The sequence below is a fragment of the Delphinus delphis genome, chromosome 2 (genome assembly GCF_949987515.2).
Source record: "Delphinus delphis chromosome 2, mDelDel1.2, whole genome shotgun sequence".
NCBI classification, from domain to species: domain Eukaryota; kingdom Metazoa; phylum Chordata; class Mammalia; order Artiodactyla; family Delphinidae; genus Delphinus; species Delphinus delphis.
This window is the reverse complement of record NC_082684.1, coordinates 144770392-144791207: the sequence shown is the minus strand read 5'-3', so window position 1 is coordinate 144791207 and position 20816 is coordinate 144770392. Positions and strand designations below refer to the sequence as shown.

The 20816-nt window shown below is 43.0% G+C and overlaps 1 protein-coding gene and 1 long non-coding RNA gene across 13 annotated transcripts in view; one reads left to right on the top strand and one right to left on the bottom strand.

Annotated features, from left to right (window-relative positions):
- Positions 1-20816, top strand: part of MYZAP (myocardial zonula adherens protein) — a 133776-nt gene that overhangs the window by 78531 nt on the left and 34429 nt on the right. For 7 of the 10 annotated variants that reach the window (XM_060005899.1, XM_060005898.1, XM_060005896.1 and 4 more), the window contains 2 exons: positions 855-934; positions 2605-2710. In XM_060005899.1, coding sequence (XP_059861882.1) covers positions 855-934; positions 2605-2710 — 186 coding nt within the window. Of the gene's footprint in view, positions 1-854; positions 935-2604; positions 2711-6649; positions 6714-7299; positions 7637-15323; positions 15800-20816 lie in introns of those variants that run through there. The other 3 variants (XM_060005903.1, XM_060005904.1, XM_060005901.1) reach the window with 3 other exon arrangements.
- Positions 3311-20816, bottom strand: part of LOC132420962 (uncharacterized) — a 75058-nt gene continuing 57552 nt past the window's right edge. The window contains exons 3-5 of one of the 3 annotated variants that reach the window (XR_009518483.1): positions 6627-6811; positions 6023-6241; positions 3311-4092 (exon numbers count right to left, since the gene is read on the bottom strand). This is a non-coding gene — a long non-coding RNA (uncharacterized lncRNA). The remainder of the gene's footprint in view (positions 4093-6022; positions 6242-6626; positions 6812-20816) is intronic. The other 2 variants (XR_009518482.1, XR_009518484.1) reach the window with 2 other exon arrangements.

Genomic DNA, 20816 nt, shown 5'->3' with positions numbered 1-20816 from the left:
GTCTTTGTCTGTTTCTGACTCTAACCCTACTTCTTCCTTCTAATACGAGCCCAACTAGATAATCCAGGATAACCTCCCCATTTTCAAGACCATTAACTTAATCATGGCTGCAAAGTTCCTTTATCCATGTAAGGCAGCATATTCACAAATTTCAGAGATTAGGATGTGGACACTGTTGGGGGACTGTTACTCTGATTTTCACAATGTAGTTTTACAAGTGAACACACCCGTGTACACACCATCCCAGTTAACTTATAGGATATTACAGGATTCCAGACCCTCTTGATGATTCAGAAAATAATCCCAAGGAATTTGTAGTATCACAGGCCACTGATTTAGAGTATTGATTAACATTATTTAGAACCATAAATTTTCACAAGACATCTGAGCCTGGGCTGACGAAATGCTTTAAAAAATAAATAAATAAATCTTGGGGCTTCCCTGGTGGCGCAGTGGTTGAGAGTCCGCCTGCCGATGCAGGGGACACGGGTTCGTGCCCCAGTCCAGGAAGATCCCACATGCCGCGGAGTGGCTGGGCCTGTGAGCCATGGCCGCTGAGCCTGCGCGTCCGGAGCCTGTGCTCCGCAACGGGAGAGGCCACAACAGTGAGAGGCCCGCGTACCGCAAAAAAAAAAAAAAAAAAAAAATCTCGAATGGCTTTATCCAGGATATTCATCTGTAAATACACACCAGTAAATTTGACATTTTGAGCTTTGTTTGGACCCTGGCAAGTGGGTGTATAAAACCCATGGGTGTCACATAGACTTGAATTCACTAGTGCTGGAGTTGCTTGCTGTACATTCTCCAGCCAACTTGGGATCCATAGATTAAATATTAGTGTCTGTCTGTTTTAGGAACGCCATCAACTTCAACTCCAGCTCCTGGAGCATGAAACAGAAATGTCAACGGAAATTACCAATTCTGACAAAGAAAGGTAAGATGTAATGCCCTTTATCTTTTTATTTTTTTTAATTTTTATTTTTTGCGGTATGCGGGCTTCTCACTGCTGCGGCCCCTCCCGCTGCGGAGCACAGGCTTCGGACGCGCAGGCCCAGCGGCCACGGCCCACGGGCCCAGCCGCTCCGCGGCACGCGGGATCCTCCCGGACCAGGGCACGAACCCGCGTCCCCCGCATCGGCAGGCGGACCCCCAACCACTGCGCCACCAGGGAAGCCCTGCCCTTTATCTTGTAGTGGATTTAGATGGTGGACATGCTGTGTTTTTGTGGGCTCACTTGGTCCTTGCATTGTCATTCGTTTGGTCATCACCCATTGCAGACTGATACATGCAAAACATTGGACTGGGAGCTTCCAACGTGGAGCTTCCAGCCACATCTTACAACCCAGGGCTGGTTGTTAGTGCAGTGGAACACGTCAAAGCCTGTCACAAGTACCGGAGTTCAGTCTGTAAATGTTCTCCATAACCTTGAGCTCCACAGGATGCACCTTGTTGTTGAGAAAACTCAAGAGTGACTAATACCATTGCCATGGAAACTTAATTTTACAATGTCTTTGTTTCCAAACATTCCTCAGTGAAACTTGCCTTGTCCTCTGGCTATGAGTGTATAAAGCCCTGCATGGGAAATGCAGGAGCAGTCCACGGCCTCTTCTGGAAACCAGAAGGCAGCGAGGCCACGCACGGCCCTCTAGTGAAGGAAAACAAGGTTGGGATGCTTTGAGCAAGTCACTTAACAACCCTGAGATTCTTTGCTTCTCTGTAAAATGGGAATTCTTTTTTCAAGTGGGGAGAGTTGTAATGATGTGAAGAGTGCCCATCTCATTGGGGTGTTACTGTGAAGGAACTGCTGGGTGTACTGCCTGCCACATAGTATGTGCTGAAAAGATACCTGTCCTCCTTCCTCTTGTGCAACTTCAGAGTTTGCAGAGTTATAGGGATCTTCCCTAGTCTTTAACATAGTGCTGAGGAGGGACCTGGCAGAGATGGGAAGTGGTAAGCAGACCACCAGACTCTTCGTCCGTGCTCCAGTCCAGGGGCCCCAAAGGACTGTAGAGTCCATCTGCTGGTTCCTTTGGTTTATTTGAACCAAGTAAAGTCTGAGGATAATTTGTGCTTTTTTTTTTTTAAAGTATGAAATGTTTTATGAGGTGGTCTGCTCTGTTTTGATGGAGAGAGGGTCTTGCAGCATCTTTCCCATTTTCTCAAAATAAATGATGTATGGAACAATTGTAATTCCTGACTTTCCAGGACTCTGCCACTTGATTTCAGATATTTTGTTGTGTTGCTAGATTCTTCTCCTTCTCTGTTTTCCTAATCTTGGTAATTACTGGATGTTCCAATGCTGTATTAACCCAAAAAGAAAAAGCCTCTCATATCTGTAAGTGGTGCAAAAAAATTCTCTCTCAGCCCCTGGAAAGTATAGTAACTGTCCTTATACAGGATAAAACTTGCAAGTGGGAACTTGAAAAATGGTCCTATCTTCCTTCTACAGTGGGGTGGTCGATTGGTAGTTAATAAGCTAGGATACACACAAAGTAGGAAGAGCGCATCTTGTTCTGGGCAATATTCCCTTCAAGCGGTGACTCTGGGTGCTGCCCTTGTTGCTTTGCTTGAGGATTCACTTGCTCTTCCTTCTATTTGTATTAGGTATCAGCGGCTGGAGGAGGCATCGGCCAGCCTCCGGGAGCGGATCCGACACCTGGATGACATGGTGCATTGCCAGCAGAAGAAAGTCAAGCAGATGGTTGAGGAGGTAAGCCCCTGTGAAAGGGCTTGGGCCCGGGATTGCTTCCTGTGGTGGGAACACTTCAGCGCTAGAGCCAGATACGACTCTCAGCTCCATCCTCTGTGGCTCACAGTGAACTAGCTCAGGCCACTGCCATCTTGGCCCAGAGGAGAAGGTCCTCATATGTCCCCTGTGGACTGGTGATGGTCCCTCTAAAAGAGGGCCGTCCCCAGAGGAAAGGGTTACAGTTAAGAAAGCTGGAAGGTGCGGTTCATAAGCTCACTCACCTACACAGGACAGCAGTACCCTTTATGGGTGCCTGCAGCTCAGGGACCAAAGGGTGTGACAAGAACAGTGCACTTCAGCTCAGGCCTCTGCACCCTGGGACCTGCCTGCCTGTCCCCTGCTTCTGCTCTTGTCCTTTCTCCACGTCTGGTGTGTCTCTGTCATTCCCTTTCCCTGTCTGTCCCTTCTTCTTCATTTTTTCTCTTTTCTACTATCCTTTTTCTCCTTAGCTGTCTATGTAACATGAAAGCAAGTTTTAGGCTTACTGTATGCAGGACATAGTTTACTATCCTGTTTTTCTAAATGAAAAAACAGGTAAGTTGAACTTTTATGTTTCTCTAAGAGGAAAAGAGTTTCTTTTAACTTGTGTCACTGTACCTGTCTCTCTCATGGTGATGCTGCATAGGAGAAAGTCCATGCTGTGTACAGCTCATCACATATTAGTGTATTTTTCTTGCTCGATTAAAAAATCAGATGGAAATAAGAACAGTTAGTACTAACAAGGTGATAAGTATTCCCTAGGGACTAATTCTCTAACTTGCAAAGAAAAGGTTTCAATTTAATTAAACATTTGGTTGGCAGTGGAAAAACTGGAAAAAAAATTTATAATGTTGGCACTATGAGTGGAGTTAAGGTCAGGCAATTGTGAGGATGGGCAGGGACACCTTTTTTTTTAATTGTGTGTAGGATAAACGTACACATTAGATAAAATCTGCTCCCAAATGAGAAACCCAGTCACACAGTGTGATTGGCCCGTGTGTCAGTCTCAGGGCTCAGTAGAATAAGAGAATGGAGAACAAAGGCTCAGATGAGGAAACCCCGCATGCACTTTCACAGTTCCTTGGCACTGCCAGGCAGGAACAGTGCCAGCAACAGGGATGGGTAGGTCTTGCCGTATATCAGCTTTGGGTAGTTGTCAGGAGTGTGTTTCCCAAGGAAAAGCATTGCTTTGTCACATTTAGCATCTCTGGAACCATGGCTGTTAGATCATAGCTTTTCTGCTTCTGAACTTCACACACGTGAAGTCTGGGGCAAGGCCGTCCCTCATTTCCCCGTGGGGCTCCTTGGCTGTGGTGCACTCCATTTCTCCTGCCTCACTGCAGGGTGCTGTCTGCGTTGTTTCCCTGTCGAATATTAGAGAACCAGTGAACAAAACCTCATATGCCTTGGCTTCTGATTGAGTTATCATCTGTAAGCGTTTAATGATGGGTCTTTTTTAAAAGACATTTTCAAGTAGTTTAGAATTCTGTTTTCTAAGTGACTTCTGGACTCTAATAGACATACCAATTTGAAAGTAGGGGAATATTTATATATGAAAATAGGGAAGCATATAAAGATCACTGTCCATGCCTTGCTTTACTACCTGTGATTTAATATCTCCTAAATAGAGCTTCTCTAAGTGCTGACGATGTGGTCTGAAAGACCCAGCCATGGGAATGAAATGACAGGCTGAAATTTAGGATGGCGCCGTCAGAATGAGCACCACCTAGGGGCCAGCTGGGTTTCAACAGTTAGATAGAGACAGAGGAAGAGAGCTTTAATTCTAAATTTAAACTAACAACTACTTAAATCAGGTGGTAAGGATTAATGTATTTGTCTAGTACACTGTATTAACTCATACAACAAAAGGATGGTTTAAAATTTCAATTGCTGTAGCCATTTATGTGAATACTTTTTTTAAAAGTTAGAACCATGGAAAAGGGACAAATGAGCACATTGAGATGTTCAGGATCAGGCTGGAAAGGAGTTGAAAACTACAGTAATCCAGGGAGTGGTTGAAGCACTCAGGCAAGACACGGGCAAAAGGGGAGACGTGAGAGGTGAATTCACATCTTAAAAAACGGTCATGGAGAAGATGGAATATATTTTTGTTTGTGTTGCAGTGCAAAGCCAGGCTGGAGCCACTGGGTGGCAAATTTCAGCTTTCTGTTCAACATAAAGGAAACATTTCTAGCATTGGCTGTCCTGGGAAGTATATGTAGTCTTTAATCACGGGTGCATTTTATAAGGAGAGAAATCGGGATAGAAGCTCCTTATATAAAGAATTCTCTATTGTTTACTAAGCTGTGCCTGTTGTTAGGATCTCAGCCTTTTCATTGCTTTGCATAATGAGTGAAAGCAGCAAAGACATATTATATTGGTTCAAGTCATTTGGACCAAAGTTTGAAAAATCCAGACAGCTGAATTAGTCATGTGTGGCATCTTGAACTCTGACTTGAGAAGTGTCTTTCTGTCTGTGAACTCCAGCCACCCAGATATTGAGACAAATTTGACCTGGAAATAAAGGCAACCTTTACGTGTCACCAATGTTAGGGACAGTTTTCCTTCCCTCACATTAAGTCTGAAAGCTTGTCCCTGTGATGGCTTCACACTCACCAGGGGTAGGAATCTAGTTCCCATCCATTGTTGCTGTCATCTGAATCACAGTGTCTGTGAATGAAGTTAGTTTATTAAAATGATGGGCTTCTTTTTTTAGCTCAAAACATCCAGGTATGATTACTGAGGTTCTTGGAATCCTTAAACGTTAAGCAGCATATTTACTTCCACCTCAGTGGAGTGTAATTTCTAATAATAATAATAATGATGATGACATATTGAATAAAAATTAACCAGCGTAGGTGTTGCAGTCCTTAGCTCAATAATGACTTTTCATTGTGTGGGACAGTATATTTCAGTAGGGATTTGTGCATGTAAGAAGGGGGCAGGATGGGCCCTTTTGAAATGAAGGATTATGTATCTTATGGGATCAAGTTCATTGAGAAAAGATACAAAGCGTCCTGCGTGAAGTGTGGGAGCACATACCCCCACTTGGCTAGATCTTTGTACCAAATTAAGTCTCCTTTTGTGGTGTTAGACAGGGATTGGTCATCTCCCTCCCATCACTAGTTCTTCTGACTGGTTCTGGATCTGAAAGAAAAACACACACACACACACACACACAAGCCCAAATATGCCCCTTTTGGCTTTCAAGGGTTTGCCAGAAAATACAGAGGGACTGAAAAAAATAGCATTCATGAGGAAACTCACTCATCCATCCATTTACCAGTTACCCACCGGCATTTTCTCTGTGGTGGGGCTGGGTACCCAGTGGGGAGCGGGGCAGATGTGGTCCTGCCCTCATGGATCTTATCATCTGGTGTTAGCTGAGTTCCAGTCGTCCTTGCCCTTGGGCTTCATTCTTCTGTTGACAAGCCGTCTGGAATCCCGCTGAGTTCTTTAGCTTGCTATTAAAGGAACCAGGAGATCAGGGAGGAGCACAAGGCTGGGCGGAACCTGCAGCCAGAGCAGTGAACACGTGACACATCTTTAAACATCTTCAGTCAACAGGACATTGACACCTCTTTACCTGCTCTCATCAAGGCCCGGTGCCCCGCCAACCAAAGCAGCTTTCTGCCCAGGGGAAAATTATCTGGAGGAAAGCAATTTTAAAAATTTAAATTCTCTCCATCCCAAGAATCTTCCCTTTTAAATGGATCGGCCATTTGTTAGCACACAATTTATTTTAAAAGTCTCGTGTGGTGTGCTGAAACGTACAATGCGAAAGCACATGTTTGCCCAATACCCTGTGTTTAGAGGATTCAGAGTGATCTCCATCACTGATAATTAGCCACATGGGGGAAGGGGAAAGGAGCTGTGGCACCGAGCCCACCACGCTAACCTGCTCAATTGAACTGTTTCCAGATCATGTCCCACGAGCTCTTCTCCAGATTTAGTCTCTGGCTCTTTGGAAGATGACACAATGGTAGCTTGCTCTGGGTCGGAAGCAGTTCCTTTTATCGTTCGTGGTTCGAAGAACACTTTTACTCTCTCTGCTGGGAAGAGGTGGCGTGTGTGTGTGATGAGCTGATGAACAAGACACGAAGGACATGACATTGAAAAGGAAATGTGGCCACGTAGGGCTGTTATTTGTGGAAACACCCACATTCTGTAACTTCAGCTTCTACAGCCTGACACTGCAGAGTCAAGAGAACTCAAAGATCCATAGAGTATTTCTAGAAACGTGGGCTCCTAGACATCAAAGAGGGAACTGTGATGAAGAATAGTACTAAAAAATAATTTAGAAAGTGCCAGGTGGAGGCTGGTCTTGGAGGATGCAGCCTTATTCATGGAAAAGGTGCCAAGGACACATGCCAAGGAGGTGGGAAGCGGGCTCGAAGGACTCCAGCGCCCCAGGAGGAAGTGCTCCCCACCTGATCACACCCCAGAAAAGACAGAATAATCCAGGTGTCTCCGTAGTTTGATTATATTTGTATGTAGGAGGTGGCCCTGAGGATGTCCTTTCTGAATGAAGATCAACGGCACTAATCAACTTAGCACTCTTCTTGTTTAAGAAACATTTGGTTTGCTTCTGTCATCACGCATAGACAGTTCAACTCACTTCATGAAAAGGAGAAGTATATCTGATGAAAAGAAAAATGGGGACTTCCCTGGTGGCGCAGTGGTTAAGAATTCGCCTGCCAATGCAGGGGACACGGGTTTGATCCCTGATCTTGGAAGATCCCACATGCCATGGAGCAACTAAGCCCGTGCACCACAACTACTGAGCCCGTGTGCCACAACTACTGAAGCCCGCGTGCCTAGAGCCCGTGCTCCGCAACAAGAAGCCACCACAATGAGAAGCCCACGCACTGCAACGAAGAGTAGCTCCTGCTTGCTGCAACCAGAGAAAGCCTGCGTGCAGTAAAATAAATAAATAAATTAATTAAAAAAATGTACTTGGCTGAAATATACTGAAGTGAAATACACTTTATGCATGCTTTATTTTCATAGAGGGCTTCGTGAGACAGCCACAGGCCCTGGTATCTCATCAAAACTAAACGGTGTTGCTGAGAATTGTAGTAGCAGCAGTGGTAGTAATAGTCAGTGGGTGGTATTAGCCTAATAATAATGAAGTGAGTTCATTAAGGGGGGGGTGTCACTTAGACGTTGGGTAGTCTTCCGCTCCGTCCTCTTTTCCGTGGCAAAGTGGGCAGGTAAATGCTTTCTTGTCAATAGTTGTCTTTGGTCTTTAATTTAGATGCTTCTGCCCAGCTGAAGCAAGTAGGTAGTGATGGGAAAGGAAGCAGATGAATAACTTCCCACATGCGTATGAACCGTTGATGCAGTTTACCTCCACTGTGTTCTGTCTGAATGCAGATCCCCAGATACTCTTGCTGGGTTTCCAGACTTCCCCTAGGGAGCTTTGAGTCAGATCTGAGAATCGCTAATCTAGATGTCACTCTAGTGTAGGGACCTACACTGTTTCTAGGGATACCTTTACTGCCCTTGTGTTTTTCAGTCTGTGGTGGAAAAGTTACTGGCATTTGTTCTAGTGGAGTAGACTCACTGCCCAGCTTCAAAAATTGAAGTAATATCAGACAAGGGGATGTAATGACTTCTAGAGGAAGCGGGGTACCCACTTGGGCCTCTCTCCCAGGATTGTGTGCTCTCCCCCCTGCCCTTGGAGTTCCTTCTCTCTTTTGGGGCACAGATAGTACCCTGAGGCTAGGTAGACCTTATGTTCTGGGGCAGAGTGAGTGAGGTGCCAAGGCTGTCTGCAGGACCGTGAGAGTGCCTGCCCCCCGCCCCCCCAAATGCTGTGCCCTAGACGACCCCTGCACCTCCCCCTAGGCCTGATGCTGGGTCCTGGGCTAATCGGGGATCTCCTTAGATCCGGGTCCCCTGCCTGAGAGGAGCTCCCTCCACCTGCTCCTCCCTGCCTTTGCCTGTGTCCCTAAATTCACCCCTTCCTGCCAGGACTGTGATATGGTATGAACTTGACTTCCTGCATCAAACATGAGCTAGGTGCTCAAACCCTGCCCCACACTCACCCTGCACTACCACCCCATTCCCTGACCCCTAACTGGATCCTAAGCCTTGGGCTCTTAGTAAGGCCGTGATTCTGTCTCAGGGCCACTCACACCCCCACCCAAAGGAGATGCTACTCAAAAGTTGAGGCCAAATTTATTTATAGTAATCGAAAATGTTACAGTTTCCAATTCTGGTGTTTAACACTGTATTAGCCACTTTTTTATTTTAAGATCTCAGCTGCTTTATCTAAAGCATGAAGTTTTTAGAAGGTAACCAGAAAGCTCACATGGTGTAAACCTTTTTCGTATGCATTATAGAAGTATTGCAGGTTCATTGTGTGACATGTGTTGATTAATGTATTCACGATTCAAATTGTCCTTTCAAGGGAGAAGGTCTTTTCTTTGCAAATGTCATCGAACCCACTTTCTGTCTGTTGGAATTGTTTCTACTTGGCTCTGAAATGTTTCTCAGACCTGGGTGCTCACGTTCTGCCCATAGTAGTCTGTGTGCCTGTGCTCCTCATCCAACTCCTAGCTAGTGGATGTTTCTCATGTTGCCAGGTGTGCCTCATGTGTTGTAGGTGTGCATCTAACCTCCCATCCCACGTTCACCCTCTGTGGGAGGTATTATTAGCACCATTTTTTACTACTGGAAACTGAGACTTAAGAGTCTTAAAAAATAAGTAGCGAGTGGTCTCTCCACAAGTGATGATGGTGCTAGGTCCACACCCAGATTTTTGACTCCAAAGCCAGCCTTGTTCTTTGCTTCTTACTTTTTTATAATTGGAAAAAAATTTAAAATATAGAAACTTAAAGAGAATGATAAGAAATAAAACCCATGTATTCTCTTCTGGAATTGACAGATGTTAGCATTTTGGCGTATTTCATATTTTTTCTAAATAAAACATGAGAAGTTCTCATTATACTCCTCCCAGTTTGGATCTTTTCCCTTCTTACCCTCCACCCCATCCTGCCCTAACACCTCCTCCGGAGGCAATTTGGCCTCTATCCAGACCATGTTTCTATGCTTTTACTACACATACATGTATTTATTGTTGGCATATAGCTTGGTTTCTGTGTTTAAAAAAGTATGTAAAATTTTATTTATAATATATAAATAAATACTATTGTATTTATTTTGCAACCTACTGTTTTCCCCGGTTTTGTTTTTGGAGTTGTTACATATAGATCAGAATTATGCATTTTGATGGCCATCTAATATTCCATTAGATGAATATATTGTAATGTACCCTACTGACAGACATTTAGCTTGCTTCCAATTTTTTATTCTTTTGCAAACAATGCCACACATGTGTCTGTGCTTATCTAGGGAATGTACTCAGAGGAGGAATCGCCAGGGCCTGGGGTTGGCACGGTTTCTTCTCTGCTAGGTATTTCCCTATTGCTCTCCAAAGTGTACGTAGACTTCCACCCGTCATGTATGAGGGCAGATTTCTCCATATTCTCATCACCTCTTGGTGCTGTTGGACTATAATTTTAGCCAGTTGTGAAATAGTATCTCTTTGTCTTGGTTTTAACTTGCGTCAGCCTGGTGACTGCTCATTACAGCTGTAGACATTGAGCATAAACTTCTCACCAGTCAGGCTCCCATTCTTATGAACTGGTTGGTCATATCTTTTGTTCGTTTTTTCTGTTTGTTTTTCTTTTTTTCCCTGCTGATTTTTAGGAACTCTGTATACTGCCAATATTAGTCGTTTGTCAAAAAGTATTTGAATGCGGTTATCTTCTCCCTGTCAGTCATTTTCGTTTGTTTGTTTATGGTGTTTTGTATAATATACACATTTTAAATTTTGGTAGAAAGTTATCAATCTTTCTGTGCTGTGTTGTGTGTCTTGTTTGTCTGTCATAAGCTTTAGAGTTTTGTTTTGCATCTTTAGGTCTGTAATTACACCCCTCCCCCACATTCTTACCCATCGTTCTCTTCCTTACTCTGTTTTTCTCCATAGCACTTATCATCTTGTAATATATCCTACACTTATCTGTTTTGTTTATTTATGTGTTATCTGTTTCCCTCCACTAGAATGTAAGCTCCCTGAGGGCAGTGGCTTTTGTCTGTTTTGTTCATGGCTATATCCCTAACACCTGGAATAGTCACGGGCATATAGCAGGTGCTCAATAAATATTTGTTGAACAAATAAAGAATAATCCACATGGAATGTATTTCTTGTGTATATAGTATGAATAGAGCTGTCACCCTTTGTTGCCCTCATGGAAAGCTGGTTTCTCTAACACCATTTATTGGATAGTCCATCCTTCCCCCACTGATTCTTTTCATTCAACCTTTATCAAGCTGGAGTTGTTTCTCTCATGCCACTGTCTTTATATATTTCTGTTCCCCTGCCTCTGTGCTGAAGTCTGCAGGAAAGCCAGTCTTCACACACACAAGTGGGAGTGGGGGTGATGAAGGGCTAGGTTCCACTTACGGAGAGTTTTTCTCTGATGGGTCAATCGGTAAACATTTAAGAAGCAAGTTTTATGAACCAAATGTAAAAATGGACCTGAGTCCTCAAAGCCCTCAAAGGACTTTCTGGTTGACATTAAAACTCGTTATAACTCAAGGCAGAATATAAGGGTTAAGCAGGACAATTAGCTGTGTGCTGGGAACACACAAGCTGGAGAACATAGTGGTTAAGTTTGTAGGCTTCAAGTAAATTCAATCTTTGTATCCTGCATCTGCTCCTGACTGGGCTTTGTATCTTGAGCAACTTATTGATCTTCTCCAACATTTAGTTTCCTTATCAAAAAAATGGGAATGATGATAATAGTACCTGCTTCAGGGGTTGTTGATTGACTGAAAGAATGTACGCTAAGGGTGTAGCTCAGTGCCTGTAAATGTTCACTAATTCTAGTGTGCGTGGAGTCTTTAGGGAGGAGGTGAAATTTGACTGGGTCTTGCAGCATGGGTTAGATTTTTCTGGGCAGGGATCGAGTAGGTGGAAAAGGACGTGCCAGACAAGATACAGAATAAATAAAAAACAAAAGCATGGAAGCCAGAAAGTATAGGGTGAGTTCAGGGAGCATTATTCTAGTTTGACTGGATTGTAGGAGGGAGTAATGATGAAGAGACTGGAAATGTAGGTTGGGCCTAATTGCTGTGGATTACCAGCAACAAGCCAAGAAAACGTCCTTTATTACTAAGCTCCTAATTCCTCGATGGCTCCCCATTGCCTGATGAGATCTGAGCCTCAGATCTCTGGAAGGGCGTGCTTGGCAAACAGGAGAGGAGAGGGGCAGGGAGGGCAGCTAGGGGGCTCCCAGGAGAGTCCTGGTCAGTACAGTTGAGGGTCCATGTCCCAGGGCACCTGAACTTCAGGAACATATTTTTTGTGTGTGTGTGTGTGTGTGTGTGTGTGTGTGTGTGTGTGTGTGTGTGTGTGTGTGTGTGTGTAATTAAAGCCTCCTTTATTTTTTTGTTTTGTTTTGTCTTAAAATTGACAAGACTAGTATAAGCATCTTTAAAAAAATTTTTTTTTATTGGCGTATAGTTGACTTACAAAGTTGTGTTAGTCTCAGGTGTACAGCAAAATGAATCAGTTATACATGTACATATATCCACTCTTTTTTAGATTCTTTTCCCATATAGGTCATTACAGAGTACTGAGTAGAGTTCCCTGTGCTATACAGTAGGTCCTTATTAGTTATCTGCTTTATATATAGTAGTGTGTATATGTCAATAGGAACATTTATTTAAACTACTTTTTTTTTTTTTTTTTTTTTGCAGTACATGGGCCTCTCACTGTTGTGGCCTCTGCCGTTGCAGAGCACAGGCTCCAGACGCGCAGGCTCATCGGCCATGGCTCCCGGGCCCAGCCGCTCCGCGGCATGTGGGATCCTCCCGGACCGGGGCATGAACCCGTGTCCCCTGCATCGGCAGGCAGACTCTCAACCACTGCGCCACCAGGGAAGCCCCCATTTTTTTTTATCATCAGCTTTGTGCCAGGTGTGGAGCTGGGTGCTTTCATATACATGCCTACCTCAGAAATACTGCGGGTTGGGTTCCACACCACTGCAATAAAGCAAATATTGCAGTAAAGTGAATCACATGAACTTTTTTGTTTCCCAGTGCATATAAAAGTTATACTGTAGTCTATTAAGTGTGCAATAGCATTATGTATAAAAAGACAATGTGACACCTAATTAAAAATACTTTGTTCGGGACTTCCCTGGTGGCGCAGTGGTTAAGAATCCGCTGGCCAATGCAGGGTACACGGGTTCGAACCCTGGTCTGGGAAGATCCCACATGCCACGGAGCAACTAAGCCCACAAGCCACAACTACTGAAGCCTGCGTGCCTAGAGCCCATGCTCCGCAACAAGAGAAGCCACTGCAATGAGAAGCCGGCGCGCACCAACAAAGACCCAATGCAGCCAAAAATAAATAAATAAATTAAAAAAAAAATAAAAAGGGCTTCCCTGGTGGCGCAGTGGTTGAGAGTCCGCCTGCCTATGCAGGGGACACGGGTTCGTGCCCCAGTCCGGGAAGATCCCACATGCCGCGGAGCGGCTGGGCCCGTGAGCCATGGCCGCTGAGTCTGCGCGTCCGGAGCCTGTGCTCCGCAATGGGAGAGGCCACAACAGTGAGAGGCCTGCGTACCGCAAAAAAAAAAAAAAAAAAAAAGAAAAGAAAAAACTTTGTTGCTGAAAAATGATCACTAATCATCATCTGAACCTTCAGTGAGTTGTAATCTTTTTGCTGGTGGAGGATTTAAAATATTGCAAGAATTACCAGAGTGTGACACAGAGATACAAAGCGAGCAAATGCTGTTGGGAAAGTGGTGCCGACAGACTTGCTCAGTGCAGGGTTGCCACAGACCTTCAATTTGTGAAAAATGCGACGTGTAAAGCACCATAAAATGAAGTGCAGTAAGATGAGTGATGCCTGTACCTCCTCTAGTTGTTTAGCCTGAAACAGTTCTCTCCCTGGATATTCCTGCTCAGTGTGTGGTCGTGTGTCCCTGATACTGTACCCATCCAGGGAAGCACAGGGACAGAGAAGCTCAGAGGACCCTCTTTGCCACTTCTCCATCCCACCTTCCAATAAGGTCACAGAGGAGGAAAGAATAGCCTGAAGACTTAGGGCTCCAGCAAATCCTTTGTTAAAGAAGGTATCACCTGCCAGTATTCTTCCCAGCCTGGCCTGATTTCTAGGCAGCATTGCCGCGATAGGTTGTCGTCATAGGGAAGATAGACCTCTGGACATCAGGCTGGTGTGAACGGAAGAGCCTGGGCCTTGTCATCAAAGAGAAGTGGGTTTAGATCTCAGCCTGCCAGAGTCGAGCTCTAGGGTGACCACCTGACCTGGTTTGCCTGCGAATGAGAAGGTTCCTGACTCATGAGACTAGAACCTAGAAAGTTCCGGGCAAGCTGGAACGAGCTGGTTACCTCTTTAGCCCTGTGGTCTGAACCTTTCCCTCACCCCGTCGGCAGACGGCAGGTGCATCCTATCTCTTGGTAGGTGGGGAGACCTAACGTCATTCTGCCTGCTTCCTTATTGCGCTAATGTGTGTGTTTCTTTCTCCATTTACTGCCTCACTGGGATGTTGATTCCCCGAAAGTGGAGACCAGGTCTTCCTGGCTCACTGCTGTGCTCCCGGAATCTAGCACTGGGCCCGATGCAGAGGGGATCACAGCTGATTGTTAAGGAATGAACAGACAATGAAACTGTAGGAACCCCAGTTCCCTCGTCTATGGGGATAACGACTCTTAGGGTTGTTTCTGAGGATAATGAGCTAAGCCAGAAAAAGCCCTGGTGCTCGGTACACCCCTTTTTCTTCCTTCCCAGTGAATGCACACAGATTGGAACGCCGGTTTATCCATCCTTCCCTGGTGTTTACATGGCCCAGTCACGTTCAGGCACCCAGGGTGCTATTTCTCCTTAAACAGAAGTTGGGTTATCTTTAATATAAGACAGAAATCAAACCACATTAGATTATTTTACCTCAGAAGCCAGTTTCAACCGATCCTTTTGAATAGTATAGTTCTATTATTATATATTACTTCAAACTTAATAGAAAAAAATTGATTAAAATGTGTGCCCTGTTCATATCTGGCCTGGCTGAATGCCACAAGACACATTAATTGAAAATGAATTTCTACAAACCCAATCAAGCATCATGAAGATGAAAAATGTACCTTTTCCCCTCCATTCCTTCATTGATTTTTCATTTTCCCCACTCAGAGCTTCATTTAGCAATTTTTCAGTTTCGTTTTGTTGTGGCCTTAATTCATCCCCTTCACTCCCCCCAAAATGAGATAATGTACCATTTTCCTTGTCCTTTTTAAACTGTTCTTTCATGCTGCATTAGTGCAGGGCAGATCCTGTTCTTGTCTTACATCCCTGTGCTTTATTGTTTTTTAGGAAAAGAGGGTAACTTTCTTTTTAAAATTCTTACCATGGTGGTTTTTATCAAAGGGAATGCACTTTAAAAATACATAACTATGAAATTAGTGTTACAACACTTCTAAAATGAATTAAGAGAAACTGCAGCAAAAATAAAAAACCTTTTCAGAGGAAGAGTATTAGATATCAATTATTCTCATTTTTCAGGGTGAGGTATTTGGGGATCAAACACGAGTCCTGTTTTGTTGAGGGAAATGGAGAAAGCTATTTGCCAGATCACAAGAGGCTGAATTGAAAACAAGGCTGGGTCAGGACAAGAGGGAGCAAAGGGAGGTGACTAAAACCCCAGGTGAGTTCTAGAAGGTTCTTGCCTGTCTTGTGCCAACCGTGCCCCAGTCTGTTCGCCGAGTCCCTGGATCTCTAGGGGTTTTGATAACAATAATGGGGATCTTCAAGCTATCTTCCTGTCAAATTTTCAAATAATCGAACAGCATACTTTTCCCATGAAAAGTTGAGAAGGGCTCACATTCAAGTATCCTACTGCTTTACCCTGAGCTAGAATTCAGAACCCTGGTTATCTCATTTTGATTAGAAGCTTTGATTGGCAATTAGCCATCTTTGGTAGATTTTCAATGGGAAAATGAATTATTTCTTTATCAATGCAGTTTAAAGTAGAAAGTGTTTTTAAATGAGGGCCCATTAGTAGGAGTAACAAAGTGGGGTGTTGGTGACAGAGGTTTGGAAACCTTATTAATGTGTCGAGTTTCATGATAGGCACATACACACACACCCTGATTTTGAATAAAAGTACCTGTGGACTTTAATTGGTTATTCTTAAAATTAGAATGAAAACAAAATAAAACAGATTTCAAAGAAAATGAACACAAACTTAGTTTGGATTTAAAAAATTGAATTCCCTTTTCCTTACAAGATTTTAAACAATTTAATTCAATGTGATCATCAGTTGTAACATACCTTCTAATATCATGCCCTGTTCCATTGTGTCTCCTGTTTTACATAAGGCATTTTCAGATACATGTATATCATCATTTGCCAGCTGGTAAGAGAAAACACCCCAAAGCACAGTTTCTTAAAAAAAAAAACATATCAAGTGCTATCTAGTATTTAATACTTATTTGTTGCTGCATTTCTTATATTCATTCATTTCTCTCCACATCCCCAACCTCAATATTGAGTTATGTTTCATGAGTCTTGCACAATTGGGTACTATTCACATCCTTCTAATTATAGGGCTGTATCACATTCTGACATCTAACATGAAATGACCCGACATGTCTGTCACCAATGGAAAAAAATTCCAGGAAGCTGAAAAGCCTTGCAACCTCCTGGGTTGCTGTGAATCCATAACAGGACCTTACTAAATTTTTGTACAATTTCATTTTGGTCTGGTTGACATACAAGGTCTTTTTGAAAGAAATTGCGAGGGATCCTTTCACTATAGGAATCTGTTTCCAAAGAAGTTTATAAAAATGTGTGGATTGATAGGGGTGATTTCACCTCCTCAGAGGACTACTCTTTCATGTAAGATAATTGATGCACTAAACATCTGTTCCATGTGGGTTTGCTGTCTGGTGCAAGGGAAAGATGTAAACAAAGAGTGGTAGTGACAATGATGGGTTCTACTAGGGGTTTGCTCGAAGGGCTGAAACGGAACAGAGGAGAGAGACACAAAGCCAGCCTGGAGGACTTGGGAAGAGCTGGCCTGGGAGGTGACTGTTGAGTACTTCCTGACGGAAGATTTCCTGGTGGAAAAAGGAATGGAGGGTGGGAGGGCATGCCTGGTGAAGGCACCAGCCTGTGCAGAGGCCTGGTAGCAGGACCATCGTATGTCCACAGCACGCTGAGTATGGAGTGGCTTGTAAGTAGGGTTCATTGTGGGACAGAGCAGGCACGAAACGAAACTGGGGAGATAAATTGGGACCACGGCAGAGGTGCCTCATGTCAACGCTAGGGAGTTGGAACATTAGAAGCTTGGGAGGGTTGTTTTGCTTTGTTTGTACTTTTTTCTTTTATTGAAGTATAGTTGATTTACAATGTTGTGTTAGGTTCAGGTATACAGCAAAGTGATTTGGTTATATATAATTGATTCTTTTCCATTATAGGTTATTACAAGATATTGAGTATAGTTCCCTGTGCTATACAGTAGGTCCTTGTTGGTTATCTCTTTTCTATATAGTAGTGTGTATATGTGAACCCCAAACTCCTAATTTATCCCCCCCCCCAAGAAGCTTGGGAGGGTTTTTAAGTAAGAGGGTGATATATGCAGCATCTCTGGGGTAGAGCCTAGAAGTCGATGACTCCATCCAGGTGACTCCAGTGTGTGGGTCTGGTTAAGAGGGATCGCTTAGCTCGAACCATCTATGCAGGTAACTCAGTTGTGGCTGATGTGAAGAAAAGCCGGTTCTAGTTTTAAGAAACCAGATGACCCCCCCACCGCCCACCTTAAATATCAAGCTGGCCTGTAGTCTTAGAAACCTAGCATCCTGCATTATCAGTTAGGCTGTAAGACACATACACAGTTTGAATTACAAAAAAAAAAATCATGCTAACGAAGACAAAATTAGACATCAGTTCAATGAGTTAACATCAGTTAAAAGGTTCTAGATTTTACCAAGATGGGTTTCTTCCCTTTGTTCTCTACGGGGGTTTACTGTTTGATATTTAAATTTAACTGTTACAAGAAGATTACATTCTTGGGTAACTACATTTGCCAGACCTCATCTAAGTTCTCATTTCTTAATGCCTTGACTTGAGCCTGGTAACTTGGGTCATTTACCACCACCTGGTGACAGCTAGATTTAAATGCAGATTCTTGAAGTGTACATAAACCTCTTGAAGGTCAAATTTACAAACTTACATAGAGCATGGACTTGAGGATATGGGGAGCGGGAAGGGTAAGCTGGGAGGAAGTGAGAGAGTGGCATGGACATATATACACTACCAAACGTAAAATAGATAGCTAGTGGGAAGCAGCCGCATAGCACAGGGAGATCAGCTAGGTGGTTTGTGACCACCTAGAGGGGTGGGATAGGGAGGGTGGGAGGGAGGGAGACGCAAGAGGGAAGAGATATGGGAACATTTGTATATGTATAACGGATTCACTTTGTTATAAAGCAGAAACTAACACACCACATTGTAAAGCAATTATACTCCAACAAAGATGTTAAAAAGAAAAAAAAAGAAAAAAAAGCGAGAGCAAAGGTGCCAAATGGATTTTACTTGCATACCGGCTGCATAGTTCCCTGGATTTTGGGTGCCCCCGATTTTGCGAGTTGCTTTGGAGGTTATGTGTTTAGCAAGTCTGTCTTGGTTCATGTAGGCCTCCAAGAGTCTGTTCCAGACAAATATGCCCCTGGAGTCTAAGGGGTGGATTGTTTAGAGATAATGGATGGACGGATTCTTTGATTCGTCCATTCAATGTCTGAGAATATGAAGATGACCAAGGTCTTTATTCTCAAGCTGACAGTCTAGGGAGGGAGAAATACCAGTAATAACATAGTAGTAGCTAATTTTTGAGTGTTTATCATGCTAGGTGCTACAGGAGATGATATTTCAAGGCTCTTTGAAGTTGGCAGTCAGAAATAACAGCATTTTCCACACAAATGTGTGATTTAGATATTGTGGAAAAGAACCAAAGGCTTGGGAGTCAGACAATACCTAGAATATTAGCAAACCCAGAGGCGTGAGAGCCTGCTTATTTTAGAAACTGGGTGTCGCACTTGGGAGAAGGCATGGGATGTGCTCCAGGAGCAGACCTCAGGGGGGAGTAACTTGGGGTTCAAAGTTGGCACCCCTTCTAGGGCATGAGGGGCCAGCCATGAACTGACTGCCAACCTAAGCATCCTTTTTCTCTAATCCGAGCAAGTCAGCTCTGGCCACAGAATGTACTGTACAAGACGCTTCTATGAGAAATGCTCAAGGATGAAAGCAAATGAGTGTGCACAGCATTCATTTTTAGTGCAAAAGCACAATCGCTTCTTGAAGCATCAGTTGCTGAAAAATGCGATCCTTGTCAGAAGCTTCAGATCCCCTACATCCTTCCCTCGACCTATTCTTTTTCTCCAGAATGAGATGCCTCCTCACGCTAGCATTAGCCCAGAGTTCTCCCCTCAGCTGTCTCTCCAGATGATATCTCTGCTTTGCATTATTTCTTTTTAAAACTAAAATCTAGGGACAAAGGTGAGCAGAATCATCTTGGTCTCCTCCTGTGAGCTGTTCATTAGGGTGCCCTTAACCCACACCTCTTGCTTCTCTTGACTCACAAAGCACTCTGATTACTTCAGAGATAGTGAAACTAGTGTGCGTGAAGTCACTTTTTGTGTTATTTGATGAAGTACTACCCCTGACCTTCTTGGAATATTTTAGTTCATTTCAGTACACACTTTACCTATCATTTAAAGATTTTAAAAGCTTTAAAAATTTCTAACACTATAAGAAGGAATGAAAAAGGGACACTGTAAGGATGATTTTTGCAAATTATTCCTACAAAAATGAAGGAAATTTAAACAAAACAAACTTTTGTTTTGCTCATAATCCTACCCCAACCCCGGAATGATTTTGTTTATCTAACTTTTCTTCCAGCTTTTACTTTCATCATTGTAAACTCTTGTTTTTCTATCCCTGGAGGCTTTTTGTAAACACTTTTCCATTTTGTAATATATTTGTTTTTAGTGTTTGTGTAATATATTCCATCCAAGTGATATTCCATAATTTATCACCCATTCCTTTAGTGCTGGACATTAAGGTTATTTCCATTTTCTCTCTATTATAAATAATTGGAGCAAGAACATCTTTGTATATATAGCTTTCTTCCTACATCTGAATTATATCCTTAGGATAAATTCCCAGGAGTGGGATTAGTAGGTCAAAGGGTATGAACAGCTTTATGGCTCTTCATATTTATTGCTACATTGCCCAAAGGGTCATTCTAATTTACAGCACCACCTGCAACACATGAGAGTAGCCATCCCTCCCAGCCCTTCCAACACTGATTTCTTCAGTCAGTAGTTTGGGGCAAATTTAATAGGTACGAAAGGATAACTAAGTGACTGTTTTTAATTGTTAATTTAAAAAATAATTATCAATTTTCTTCTTAAGTATGTTTATTGTATTCTATTTCATATGGTTTGCTTTTCATGTCGGAGAATTATATTTTTGACACCAGGTGGAATTTAAAATATTTTATCATGAAAATGTCACATTCTCTCAGAACAAAGAGCGTAATGATGAATCATTACTTAGATTCAACAAGCAGCAACATTTGGCCACATCTGCCTTATCTACACCTTCTTTTCCTTTTATTTTTTCCTTTGTGCAGTTATTTTAAAGCAAATCCCAGACATTCTGCATGTTTCCTGTATACGTCATTAAGCATCAATAAAACATGTGGACTTTTTCTTCTGTAATCATAATGCTTATTGCCACACCTAACAAAATTAATGATAATTCCTTGGTCCCATTTACTACTAGTCTGTAATAACATTTTCCAACATGTCTTTAAAATTGTCTCTTAACTGATATTTTGTTCCAGTCAGCATACAGAGAGGTCCACTGTATTTGGTTGTTAGGTTTCTGAAGCCCTTTAATCTAGAGCATATGCTCTGTTTACTCCCCTGGTACCCCCAACTCAAATTTACCCCCAGCCAGTGACTTATTGCAGGAACTAAGTCAGTTGTCCTA